At 40.1% G+C, this 13,424-nt stretch overlaps 1 protein-coding gene across 1 annotated transcript; it reads left to right on the forward strand.

Annotated features, from left to right (window-relative positions):
• The first annotated feature begins 294 nt into the window (after positions 1 to 294).
• On the forward strand, positions 295 to 13,238 carry crlf3 (cytokine receptor-like factor 3). Its single transcript, XM_028043094.1, has 9 exons — positions 295 to 446; positions 4,719 to 4,846; positions 8,024 to 8,231; positions 8,509 to 8,596; positions 8,692 to 8,869; positions 8,959 to 9,187; positions 9,694 to 9,832; positions 10,542 to 10,654; positions 11,249 to 13,238. The coding sequence occupies exons 2-9, from the start codon at positions 4,730 to 4,732 to the stop codon at positions 11,512 to 11,514; spliced, it is 1,338 nt and encodes a 445-aa protein (XP_027898895.1). The 5' UTR covers positions 295 to 446; positions 4,719 to 4,729; the 3' UTR covers positions 11,515 to 13,238.
• Positions 13,239 to 13,424: the final 186 nt, after the last annotated feature.

Genomic DNA, 13,424 nt, shown 5'->3' on the forward strand with positions numbered 1-13,424 from the left:
TACATGTGGTACACATTCAGTCGTGTTATGACCTAATAATGGCCGTTAAAAAGATAATTGCAACCAGTTTATCCCGCCTAAATATGAGATTAAAACACTTTTCAAACTACCTTTTGCGTATATGTAACTAAACAACCTAAAACAATATTAATATTAATTTAAAAACCTTATTGAAAATAAATTTGGCCTTTTATCAACTTATTTCATCAGCTCCAGTTGGGACCGTTTCTTTAAGGCGGGCAGAACTCATCATCTCGTAATCTAATTGGCTGGAATTTCGGTCACTTTGAAGGATCTAGTTTCTGATTGGTTGACTCTCTGAAAGCCTCGGAAGTGTCATTTTTGGACTCGGGCTAAACTTCGGCATATGTGGAGCGGCGCATCGGCGGCTCCGAGCTGATCGTTGACAGTTAGGATTAAATGGCGGCCAGAAAACACTGAAACAGGTTTGTTTTGATTTTCTGTTTGTTTCAGAATGGGGTGTATGACCGCAGCTTTGTTTTCCTCCGGACTTAATGGAGGTGTTGTGCTTGCTCTCTCAGCCATGAGCCGAGTTTCATTGTCTTTTTGACCAAAACAAGCTAACCTGATCTAACCTAGTTAATGACCAAATATTATATCAAAGAGGCTTTATTTTTATTCTGCAGAACAGATTTAGATTAAAATGCTTTCTTTTAATCTCATTTGGAGGTGAAACATCTCAACTTTTTTAGCGAGCACGGCGCGGAAGTTCGTTTGTGATTTGACGCTTCCGTTTGACTAAAGGGCCATTTCACCGTTTTAAAGAAAATGAATCAGCTGTAGTTCAAAGGTCAAATATGAACTCTATTATCGCAAGTTGAATTTATATTCTATAAACCGAAATAAAACTATTTTATTTATGTTATTATTATATTATATAATTATATAATATTATTATGTTGTGGACGTTCAAAATGAGCAATTTCTCTGCTTTATAGCTGTTTAGACCAGAATTAGCAGAGTGATGCTTGGAAATGAGTGTTGAGACTGGTCATGCATTGACTGAGTTATTCTAGGCTGCATAAATAACCTTTAAGTGAATTTGGTGACTTGTAAATTGTCTCAAAATAACAGTTTTCGGTGTGAATATAATAAGGTTTTTTATGTATCTAGTTTGACCCATAAGCAAGTTAGTTTTCTAGCTGGATAGCAATAATACTGTACATATTGCAGTATAATAATGGCTTGATAATAATAAACAAGTGTTGAATAATTCAGTTTTTATTTGATTATTTGAAGTATTTCAGATTGTGAAGGGTTTATTAGGATTGTTTTTTAAATTAGGATCTGATACAGAATTTCACTCAAGTTCTGAATCAGATGCCAACTTCAGATCCTCGCATCGTGTTTTTCCATCATAGCTTAAAAGTAGTGCAATTATTTAAGACTAATTTTGTTGCTAAGTGAACAAATTGTATGCCGAATTTTTATAAACACATGATTTATTTAAAATAAATATCAGTTATGTTAGTATAGGGTGCCACTATTTGCTGAGAGTGATGCAAAATAAAAAATGCCAAATTTTCTAATGGAATTCTGTTCTCTCCGTTTAAGAAAATGCTCCTTTTGAGGTTTACATGATATAAATGAAGTGCTGTTGAGCTTTAATGTCCCGATCTGAACGTGGTGGATGGAGGGTTAACTTCACAAATAACTACAGAAATAAGGAAGTCATTCTGATCAAGTTTAGACATGTTCTCGTGTTATAGTTTCGTCATTGCTGTGCTCTAATAATAATTGTGAGAATTTGCAGCAGAGTGCTTCTCGTAACTCTCCTGTTAGTCAGAGCTTATGCATTTTGTTAAAGTGATGCAGGGGCTGCGGAAAAGACACAAAAACAACAGATAAATGATGGAAGCCATGAGACAGGGTGCAGACTGACCTAAATACTTTGCTGAAAATTTACTCCATTTACTCCAACAGCATGAAACAGAAACCTTTATCCACTTGTTTCTTGTCATTTTTGCATCACAAACACACATAAAAGGTGTTCTGTTAAATGAAAACAAGCCTGAGTTTCTCCTGGAAGGAGGATTTGTAAGCAGACAAAGAGAGGAGCAGCACATTGTGCAGAGGGTGTATAATTTCAGCTCTTGTTCCTCTGAACACACTCTGTCAGGAGAAAGAAGCGACAGAACAGTAGTGGGTGTTGTTTATGTCAAAGCTACTGAGCGGGTGCATGCCTGCATATTTCTTTAACTCCATATTTGCATTCATATGAATATAAACACAGATAGTGTGCGAGATTATTCAAATGCATCTGAGACGGTCCATTTAGCTATATTTAGGGACACATTTTTAAAATATTGCAAATACCTTTCCAAAAGAAACAACAGCAGAATACAACTTAAACTGAATAGTTAGCGCTCAGTATTTATTGTAAAACAACCCAAAGGTTTCTATAAAGTCTGCGTGGGTTCACTCCTAATCTGTTAGGCGGCGTGTTACCTGACTCAGAGCAATGTCAAGCAGAAAGGGAGGTCTACAAATTTCTCTTTTGTCTTTAGCACAAGATCACAAGCCATTTCTCCTGCTAGCGCTCGGCTAGTACGTTAGTTTTGGTTGTAATTACCCAGAATGCCCTGTGTTCATAGTCCACTTCCTGCTTTTGGAGCAGTCTCCGATCTGCTTGGCGTTCACATAGGCATTCGAACCGAATCAGAGTTCACTTCAACCGAACTCAGACCGAGGTTGATTCCACATTCACACCTCCCCAAACGAACCTTTCTAAACAAGCGAGCTGCAGTTTGATTAAATCAGATTAAACAGGACCAGTGTGAATGCATCCTCGTGAAACCTCATTCTTTTGGTCACAACCCAAAGCCCATGCACTTAGATGAAGGAGGAATGCAGATCAGTCGGTAAATCAGGAGCTATTGGTTCCTTTGGGTTCAGATCTCTCTTCACCACCATAAACGGATACAAACGCCACACTGATCCATCTATCAACCTCCTGCTCCAGTTTCCTGAGATCCTGATACTTAAACTCCTCCAGTTTGGGCGGCAGGCCTTCGTTTTCAACCCAAAAGCTAAGGCACTCTATTGTTTTCTAGCTCAAGTCATCTTGGATGACTACATCCAAGATGATGTAGTCTTGGATTTTGAGGTACTGATTCTCATCTCTCTGCTCCAGTGAAATCTGGAGATCACAACCCGATGAAGCCAACAGAACCGTGTTATTTCCAAAAAGACCCGATGTTGAGTCCAGACACCCTTGTGTCTTGGACCAGAATCTCCTCCAAGCCAGATTCTAACAGAGGAAGAGTTTTCTGCATCCAAGAGTTGATTCAGTGATGATTGATTGGATGTGTTGGTCAACTGGGACGTTTTGACCAGAGAAACTTCATCCATAATCTCCTGACGGACATTCAGACTTATTCTGTGTGTGGTGCTGATTGGTTGGACCATTTTTCAGCTGATTTTGAAAATGCATGAATGACACTTGTTCTACAGGAGACTTTGCAGACTTTAAAGGTGAAGTTTGATGCCGCCTTGTGACTTCCTCTTCAGACGCTGTAAAGGAAGCGCGGCTGACCGCAGCGCAGCGCAGCGCCAGGCAGAGTCGCTGCTTTCACTTCTGATGATGTAAAAACAGCAGGAGAGACGATGACACGGTTTAAAACTCCAACCGGTGGCTTTCCATCAATGTTCAATACTGTCGATTCATTAACAGATTTTTGCCTGTTGATGGTTTAAAATCAAGTTTCATTTAGTTTCTGAAGTTTTTGCCGGAATATTTTTCTCATTTTTCAGCAGATTTCCTTTAAAAACATCAAAAGATGAAGTCAGGCTGCCTTCCTGCTCACAATGCTGAGTAATTCTTTGTTCCACATTTTATCATTTTCTGCACAGCCTGTAACTTTGGCATTAACATGAAGCCAAAATAACCAAATAGATTATTTCTGTGACCTTTGATAGTGATGTAAAGTTCACAGGAAGTGCTTCATTAACCAACTTTCAGTCTGCAAACTGTAGTCCAGACTGGAAAGGTTTGTTGTGTAAATTTATCATGGTGATTTTAGCCGTTGTTGTATAAATACCTGCTGAAGTGGTTTTTAAGCGACTGGTGGGTTTGTAGTAGCCAGGTGAAGCAGGAAGTGGTTTTGTTGTTGGTACAAACGAGTCAAAATGTTCTGCAGGTTGTTTTTCTCTGGTGGATGATGCAGGTCGTTAGGATTCAGATTAAAGACTCAGGATAAGATTTAAAAGATGTTTTTTATTTCCATAGCAGCAACAGCAGCATTTCCACAAGAAGTGAAGAGTTTTACAGCAGAAGAAAATCCCTGAGTTCATCGACTGAATCATTACCTCCATGGATGGATGGATGGATGGATGGATGGATGGATGGATGGATGGATGGATGGATGGACGTTCATATCTTACAGTATTTTGTTGCCACTTAGTTTATTATTCTAGTGAATCGGTGAACTCTAGTTATTATTCTTCTAGTAATTGTTTTGTTGTAATCTTCCAGCTGTTTTAATATTGCGATAGAAATAGTTTCAGTTTTCTGCTCCTCCATTGTTTCTCTGTTCCTGCAGCCAGAGATGCAGCGGATGTGAAACCGGTTATTCTGGACATCAGATTTGCCGTCTGACAGTTTGCTGCTCTCCTTTCACCGTCGTCGCTCTGCCGCTTTCGGTCTCCTGGCTCCACTGTTTTCCCGTCTTTAATAAAAATCTGTTGTTCTGCGTCAGGAGGCAGGAGGATGTCTGTGGAGGTGGACTTGCTGCTGCAGGAGGCGAAGGAGAGCATCGAGGCGGCGCAGAACTACCGCAGCGAGCTGCAGCAGCGGCTGCAGGGCCTCAACCAGGCGCGCAAACAGGTACCGCCCTCCCCGTGTTTACGCCCCGGGGCGAGAGCCGGCGGCTCAACGTTGTCACAGCGAACTGAAACTAACGAAATTCAGAAAACATTTTCCTTAACTGAAATGAATAAAAAAACAGTAATTAATGAAGAAATATTAACTAACTGTAACTACATGGTGCAATTAAACTAAAACTGAAGCATACTGAAATTATAGACATAAAATAGTTTGGTTTTGTGTTTAAGAATCTATTTATTAGCTTTTCAAATCAATACAAAATAGATTTTTTATTCTCCTAATTTTAAATAATTAGGAGAAAATGAAACATTTAACTAATAAAAACAAAAACTAAGCAATACTTAACTAACACAAACTAAACTACAACTAAACAATATTTAAATAATAGTAATTAAACTAAAATTATTATTATTTTTTCTTAGTAAACTGACACCAATTTACTAAGAAAAAAAAACAAAAGCTAAACAATATTTAAGTCATAACTAATCTAAAACTAAACAATATTTAACTAATAATAACTAAACTAAAACTAAATATTTTTGCTAATGATAACTTATAAAAGCTAGCAAACACCCTCTAAAAACTAATTAAAACTAACTGAATTAGTGAAACTAAATGTCACAGCAAAACTAAACTAAAGGAAGGTCTGGACCCGTTCCGACCTCTGCAGGCCGACCCAGACGATTCTCAGGAGTCGGTTTTCTGCCAGATCTCTTCCTTCCCCTGCTGTGGAGTTTTAGCCGTCCAGCTGCTCACCAGTAAACAATGCAGCCATTTCCTGTTTCTGCTGAGCAGCTGAGAGGAGAGATGACAGGAAGAAAACCGAGAAACAAGCAGCATGTCTGCTCCAAACTCAGAGACTGAAGACAAACCAACCGTTCCTGATGTTTGCAGAAAACAAACATTACAAATATTTTGCAAATTTTCTTGGTATCATTTGGAAAAAATGGAACATTTAGTGATTTCTGACACCAATTAAATCAGGATTTTGGTCTTTCTTTCTAATAAATTAATTATAAGCAGATCTGGGTGCAGCAAAGTCAGTTTTTGAGTTAAAAATCACCGGATTGCATGAAAACGCAAAAAGCCTGAATATTTAAACACAAACGATTGTTGTTGATTTTGCCAATATTTTATATTTTAATGTCTGTGATAATTTTACCCCAATTAAAAATATAAAATCTCCATCTTTAGTATTATTTTTAAAATTAAATAGACATTTTTAAAAAAGAATAAATAAAAAAATCTTCATATTTTTTTATACAAAAATGTACTAAATTAAATAAATATTAAAAAGGCATATAAAATAATTTTAAAAGTTTCAGGTTTTTTTTATTTTAAAAAGCCTGTATCAAACAGCTGCTGGGGAGCAGATTAGCATGTAGCATGTAGCACATGCTAATCTGTAGATCTGCTGTGCTCTGATTGGTTAATGAATTTGCTGGTTGAATTGTTTCTGATTTGGAGAATTATTCCTCTATTTTAACTTTTAGACAGTTGTTATGATGCGTAACCGTGGCAACACATTATCTACAACGGGAAGCATCTCAAAAGCTTGAATTATACCTGAACTTTGACCCCAAATCCCAGAGGAGGTTAAATGGAGGGTTCACAGAAAGCAGAGCAGAGAGAGAGAAGTTCAAACTGTCTCTGAGTCTCTCCTCCACACTAACCATACGGACAAACAGAGATTTAAAGACAAGCAGCAAAAGCAAAGAAGGTGGATTAGCAGAGCTGCTAGCAACTGATTCAGCTGTTTGCAAACATCTTCAGTCAGAGGCCTCTTCAGATTTGTTGCAGCACTGACTGCTACTGGAGATCAATACTTTCAAGATTTAATTTCCCTGTTGGATCAATAAAGTTTATTTTGTTTATTAGCTTGTTTTTCTGCTGCTGTTGGAGGAAAAACCTGGAAACTAAAGGTTTCAGCGGCATGTGAGGACATGTTGTAGGGAGAAGATAACCTCAGAGCCTGCAGACGAAGGATTCATGTGATCCCAGTTTGTGTCCCAGCGTTCCCAGCATTCCCATGACACAGACAGCAGGAAACACAAACCCGCAGTGAGAGTGGGGCCAGCAGGAGATAGCAGGATGTTTGGGATCCAGGACAATCTTATCAGCGCTGCATCGCAGGAGGAGGAGTCCAAACATTTTTGGAAAACTATTCCTGCTTTGTCTGAAGTCGGTTATTATTTCAGACGAAGAGTTTTCTGGAAAACATTGGTGTGTGTTTCACTCTCTGTCACGGCCTCCATGTTTTATCTGCCGCTGTCAATCAGACTTCTGCTTCCTATCCCTCTGCACACTCGTTGTGAAATCCCTCCGACCTCGCTCTGTGTGTGTGTGTGTGTGTGTGTGTGTGTGTGTGTGTGAACAAGAGGAACTGAAACATGGCTTACTCTTCAACTAATTTCCTGAGCAGCTACTGGTGTAACACAGGCTGAGGTTTTAGCTACATGTTCAATTCAGCAACAATTAAAGATAAATAAAATTAGAATAATAAAAATAATAAAAAACAATTGAAGAATTAATAATAAAGATTTTTTTTTTTTTTAATGAAAAATGTATTGACCCTGCAGCAGAGGGTGAATATTTTTATTATTAACTACTGAAAAACAAAATACTTCTACTGAAAAAGTAATGGAGTTAATTACTATTCAATCCATCGTATTAAAAACTGCCACCTTCTGCAGATTTTCCTTTATTTCACACATATTGAAATTCAAAAATACTTTATTGAAATAAATGCTGTGTAAGTCATATTAAATCAAATTTTTGAAAGAGTTACTGTAGATGGTGATGACTGTATTTTGCAATAAAAGTATTCATTAAGTGAACATTAATGAATTACTTCACATAAATGATATTTTTTCTCATTTGACTTTTATTCTGGTAAAACTGCAATTTATTCTAGTATTATGTAATTAACAATTAATGGATTGATAAATTAGTTGACAATTAATCACGATTAATCGATTCATCGCTGGTTTAGATGCATCTTAGCACAGAGTAAAAGTGGCGAAAAATATCAGCATTTACTAGAGAAGCAACTTTAGCTTCCAGTCAATGGATTAAATGTTCCAATGTCCTAGTCAAAGTCCCTCCAGGCCGGATTGAAATCCCACGGTGGAGCCTTCAGGTTGCTGATGTGACTACATGTGGCGTCCTCTTCCTCAGATCCGGGGCAGCTCCGGCCAGGCCCGCGAGGCCCTCAAGAGGCACTTCACGGAACTGCAGGCGGCGGCTGGCCGCTTGCTGTCGGAGCGGCTGGCCGGCCTGCTGGCTGAGGTCGACGCCATCGAGGCCGACAGCATCAAGCCTCTGGACGACTGCCAGAGCCTCATCGAGCACGGCGTGGGGCAGGCCGACGAGCTGCTGAGAGAGGGTGGGCCACAAATATTCAAACACAATCAATCAATCAATTTATCACATGATAAAATAAAACAAGCCCATTCATTTCCATGATTTATTGTTTTTCTCCTTCTACCAAAACCTGGATGATAAAACGCTCCAGTCTGGTGCTTTGGTCTTAACTAGCTCTTGTTTTGAAGGATAGTTTTGTTTGTTTGGTTTTATTTGTTGTTTCTGTTCTGTTTACTTGTTTTGGACATTTAAAATGTCTTCCAGAGTTAAATGTTCATGAGTATAATGACTGTCTGCAGGAGAAGTTGCTCTGCGATGCGGTCTGGGAGAGAAGGAGGACAAACTGGGCAGCTTCACAAAGAAAGCCATGCACATCCAGCTGGACAGGTAGCGGAGGAAACGCTCCGCGCCACTGCGGCGTCGATCCGGCGTCGCTGCGTCGATCCGGCGTCGCTAGCGGCTGATTTCTGTGTGTTCTCCAGCCTTCCCGAGGTCCCGGCTCTGGTGGACGTCCCGTGCGTTTCGGCCCAACTGGACGACTCCGTCCTCAGCCTGTTGAGGGACAGAGTGTCCCGCCACGGCGCCGTCTCCTCTCATCCACCCGTCCAGATAGAGGAGCTACAGGAGCGGCCGGGCGGCATCCTGGTCCGCTGGTGCAAGGTCGGCATGGCAACGCTCTGGAAAAATAAAAAACCTTTCAGGGTGACACTGATTTTTATTTTTATTTGTTAACATTTGTACATTTGCAGGTGGATGAGGACTTTGCTGCTGCAGATTACCGGCTGCAGTACCGGCGGTCGGGCAGCGGGGGGAGCCAGTACGAGGACGCCTACATCGGCCGGGACTGCGAGTTCCTGGTTCTACATCTGGACCCGCACACGGACCACCTGTTCCGGGTCAGCGCCCGGGGCGAGGGCCGCACCGAGTGGAGCCCCTGGAGCGTCCCGCAGACGGGCTACACCACCCTGGCTCCACACGGTACGGGGCTCCGGTTCTGATCCGGTTCTCATCTGGGAGAAGGGAAGGATGGACGGACGCTCTTAGTTATAGTGAAACTGCTGTGATGATTCAGTTGATTTCTGAACTGAATCATCCATCCATCCGAATCTCAAATTTAAATTTTTCTTTCGTTTCTTCTGCTTCTCAGTGAAATCAGTTCAGTTTTAAACCAGCAGGGGGCAGCAGTGACTCCTCGGTATCCTGAACTGTAACTTTACAAACAAAACGTCCCTGATCGACTCTCACAGTCGGATACGTGACGTTTTCTTCTGCAAACTGAAAATCAAGAGAATCACAGAAAAATGCTTTGAAGTTTTCAGTTTTACTTACTGGAGGAAGTCTAGTCAACGTGTTGGGTGAAGAACCCCAACTGTAGCTGACCAGTGGTCCGCTTAGGGAAGTAAACCTGCTGCTGACAGACGAGTGTTAAATACCTCAGCAGCGTCCAGAGGCCCGTGTTGGATCTGTTTTTGTTTTTTCTGCAGAGTGGCGTTCAGGGACCGAGGGCTACATCCTCAGCAGCAGGAAGAACATCGCGCTGCGTAACGACTCCGCCCAGAGCCGCTGCGCCGTCCTGTACTCCAACGCCCCCACCTACTTCTGCGGCCAGACGCTCACCTTCAAGTACGTCACACAAACACATCGTATCGCTCCAGAAAGTTGCTCTGTAGCCACATTGCAACGTGACGTCACACGTGCAAAAACCTGCTTACTAATGATGACTACCGTTGGTTTCAGCTGTCAGCTTGTCAACGTAACATGCTAAATCTTAAATGTACCCGTTAAGCTAATTGTCAACACTATGACAACGAGGTAACAAGGTCAGAAAAAAAATTGTAATTAAAAAAAGGAGTCACTAAGAGGGAATCAGGTCAGTTATGCTAGCTTGACTTTGACAATGTTAACATGTAGATGTGCTGCAGAATTCTGTGTTTCGGTTCTGTTAGAGAAAAGGCGACCCGTACACCAACTCTGACAGATCCTCTGTAGAGCAGATGTTTAAATTAGATAATCTACCACCGCTTTTAGATTAGCTAATAGCAGTCGTAGCTAATCCTCCACCGCTGTGTTGGATCTTAGCGTGTTTTTTGGTGTTGAATCCTAATTTGCTTGGGGGGAGGGGGGCTGTTATCAGTCAGTTGCTATGGCAACAACTTTGTGTGTCGCTTATCCAACACAGAGTGCGAGAAAAAAATAATATGAATCATTTGAGTTGTTTAGTGGTTTTTCTGCGTTGAAGAACAAGGATTAATTTTGTTAATGAAAATGTTTTCTCCCCGGCAGGTAAAAAAATATTCTTGAGCTTTTATAACCAGCCTGTTTGTGCTTACAGGATCTCTGCAGCTGGCCAGTTTGATCAGCTGGACAGCCTGGGGGTTTGCATCGACACTCAGAGCGGAGACGAGTCGCTGCAGAGAGACCAAGCTGTCTGCATCTCCACCAACGGTTCGCTCACTTCACATCCACCCTACAAGAAAACCCTGCCAGGGTGCAGCAGCTCTGGGCTTTTCATTATGGGTTTGCTAGCTATTATTAGTTAAACATTGTTTAGTAGAGGTGTTCCATATGGCATATTTTAATATTAATATGATACCAACTAAATATAGAGCCAGTATCGCCAATACTAATGCTTATTATGTAAGTATAATAAGTAGAAATATACTTATTACATGTTATTGATGAGAGACATTTCAAAACGCAGCATTTTGTTATATTGTAGTTTACTTTGTCTCTGTTGTGGAATGTAACTACTACCATAAAAAGATAGTAACAGTAATAAAAATCATATTAGATAGATAGATAGCATTTATTGTCATTGAACAGAATTCAATTATGGTGAATGGAAACTCTTTTCTAGTTAAATTCATAAGTGTTTTGCTGGAAACGTTTGAAAACCTAGCTTGAATATTACCTTAGGAAAACGTATGAACGCAGATTTATAGCGAACTGGAGTCAGGAAATATTATTTACTTATTATAAGAGATTTATTGCTGCAAAATCTCCCAGCAGTTGCAGATCATTCATGTTCCTCCCCTCCAGGCGCCGTTTTCGTCAATGGTAAAGAGATGACCAATCAGCTTCCGGCCATCACCGTGGGCTCGGCCGTGACCTTTGACATGGAGGTGGTCAATCTGCTACCCGTCAGCAACAACAACCTGAGCGAGGGCGGCCATTTTAAGCTGCGCGTGACGATCGGCTCCGGGAACCGGGAGGTGGTGTTCGACTGGCTGGTGGACCAGGCGGTGGACTGCCTCTTCTTCGGCTGCTCCTTCGTCCACTCCGGCTGGAAAGTTCTCGTGTTTTAGGAAAATTAATCCTCCGATTGCCACCGCTACCTGCAACGCAACTTTCCGTCATCCAACAGAGTTTTCAGGGGGGAAAAACAAAAGAATATTTGTCTTTTGATTATGACCATCATGACAACGCGGCTGACTATCAAACATGTTTGCTTAGGCCTGGATCTGCAAGTTTCCTTCAAATGAAATTCAATAAAACTTTTCACTGTAGGAGCAGTTTAAGCACATTTCTAAACAAATACTTAAAACGAAAGCAATGAAACCCTGTGACAGCTTTTAGTAATCTTAAATTTGATTTGCTTTTTGTCTTAGCTGGTTAAATTTTGATTTAAAGAAAGAATTCATCTGGGAGAATTATTTTTTTAAAGGATCCATTTTACTATAAATTTTTACATTTTTATGTTGACATACTCAGCAGAAGAGTTCAGTTTACTTTCACAATTTGTTTTTTATTCACAAAGTAGGAGAAAAGTTACGTTTTTTTACTACCTTTTATGTTTTGTATTTATTAGGATATTAAAAGTACAAAAATTTAAATCACAAACCGGTTGTGCTGTTAGACTTTTGTAATTTGCATAGACATATTTTATTATAATTGAAAGGATTAAATAAAAAAAAAACGTCACCAGGTTGTAATTAACCACTCACGGTTGCTAAGCGACAGGACATGCAGAGGGAAGGGCGGGTTCGTGGTGAACGAAGGACACAATCCCAAGATTTGAACAAGTCTGATGCTCTGCTTTCTCCTTTCGTTTTAATCACAGAACCGCCTTAAAAAGTTGATCAATAGAGAAAAACAGCTGATTTATAACAGATTTATGTGGAGCGGAAATCTAGAATTTCATTTGTTTGTACATGAAAAAATGCTGATTTATGAGAAATGACTTCTGTCCTGATGACTTTGCATTTGCAGCGATAATTTTTCTGTCCTTATTTTATTCCAGATCCTTCTCACTGAGTGGGTTGTTGTTGTTGTTTACAGGTTTTGTTGAGACTTGTTAAAAGTATATTAATCTATGCAATTAGTTTTGCCACAGAAGCAGCTTCACAGCTTGAGGTTTGATTTTTTAAATAATTGTCTCACTGTGAATGTCGCACACACTTTGCCACCTAAAAGCAGCAGTTTTAACATGTTTTACTAAATTAATTTTTGCTTCTAAAGCATCTTGAGTGCCAGAATAATGTGCTTTGAGAAAATATGTTTTCTATTTATCTAGGAGTGAAACTTTCATGTGTTCATTTCAGACTGTGGAGCTCGTTCACCTGAAGCTGATTTTTGAGCCAAAAACCTTAACATTAATATGTCTTTTGCCTTTTTATCCTTCTGGAGTTGGAGAAAAATGCCAAAGCATAAAATATCCATGGATTTTTGTGACAATCTCGACAGTATTCACACCACCGGGTTCATATCGCTACCGTAGTTCATTCACTTCCATCTGACCTTTTCTGTGAATTTCTTAAACCTCTTTCTCAATCTGTAGGTCAAAGAAAAACAGTGTGTTGTATTTATGTGTACTTATACTCACATGTAGCAGTTTAAATGAGGATCCTGCACATGTCTGGGACTGAACTATAGGACGGCTTCAGTGCTGAACGACAAACTTTCTCCAGTTGCCTAAAATCCTAATTTATCTGTGGACGTTTTCTTTGTCCTCGCTGAGGACAACTGGAGCCGGAAACGGGTTCAGTTGATGGTACAGATGTCCTGAAATCAACCAACAGAACCTCAGAAATGAAAAATACAAAACTTCCCTCTGTACTGGAGGAAGGTGAAATGGTGACACCTCGTGGTCAAAACTGTGCATTACATCCGTTTTCACACTTAGGATCAATAAAGTTTTCCTCTCGAAGAAAAAAACCCAAAAAACTTTCTGCTGTTCATTTTGTGCTACTTGAAAATAAAATTCAGATTTTATGCA

Source organism: Xiphophorus couchianus, chromosome 16, assembly GCF_001444195.1.
Source record: "Xiphophorus couchianus chromosome 16, X_couchianus-1.0, whole genome shotgun sequence".
Taxonomy (NCBI): Eukaryota; Metazoa; Chordata; class Actinopteri; order Cyprinodontiformes; family Poeciliidae; genus Xiphophorus; species Xiphophorus couchianus.

Coding starts and splice junctions, on each gene's coding strand:
- crlf3 (XM_028043094.1), top strand. CDS start 4,730: ATGTCTGTGGAGGTGGACTTGCTGCTGCAGGAGGCGAAGGAGAGCATC. Junction 9,833..10,541: donor GGCCAGACGCTCACCTTCAA/GTACGTCACACA, acceptor TTGTGCTTACAG/GATCTCTGCAGCTGGCCAGT. Junction 10,655..11,248: donor TGTCTGCATCTCCACCAACG/GTTCGCTCACTT, acceptor CCTCCCCTCCAG/GCGCCGTTTTCGTCAATGGT.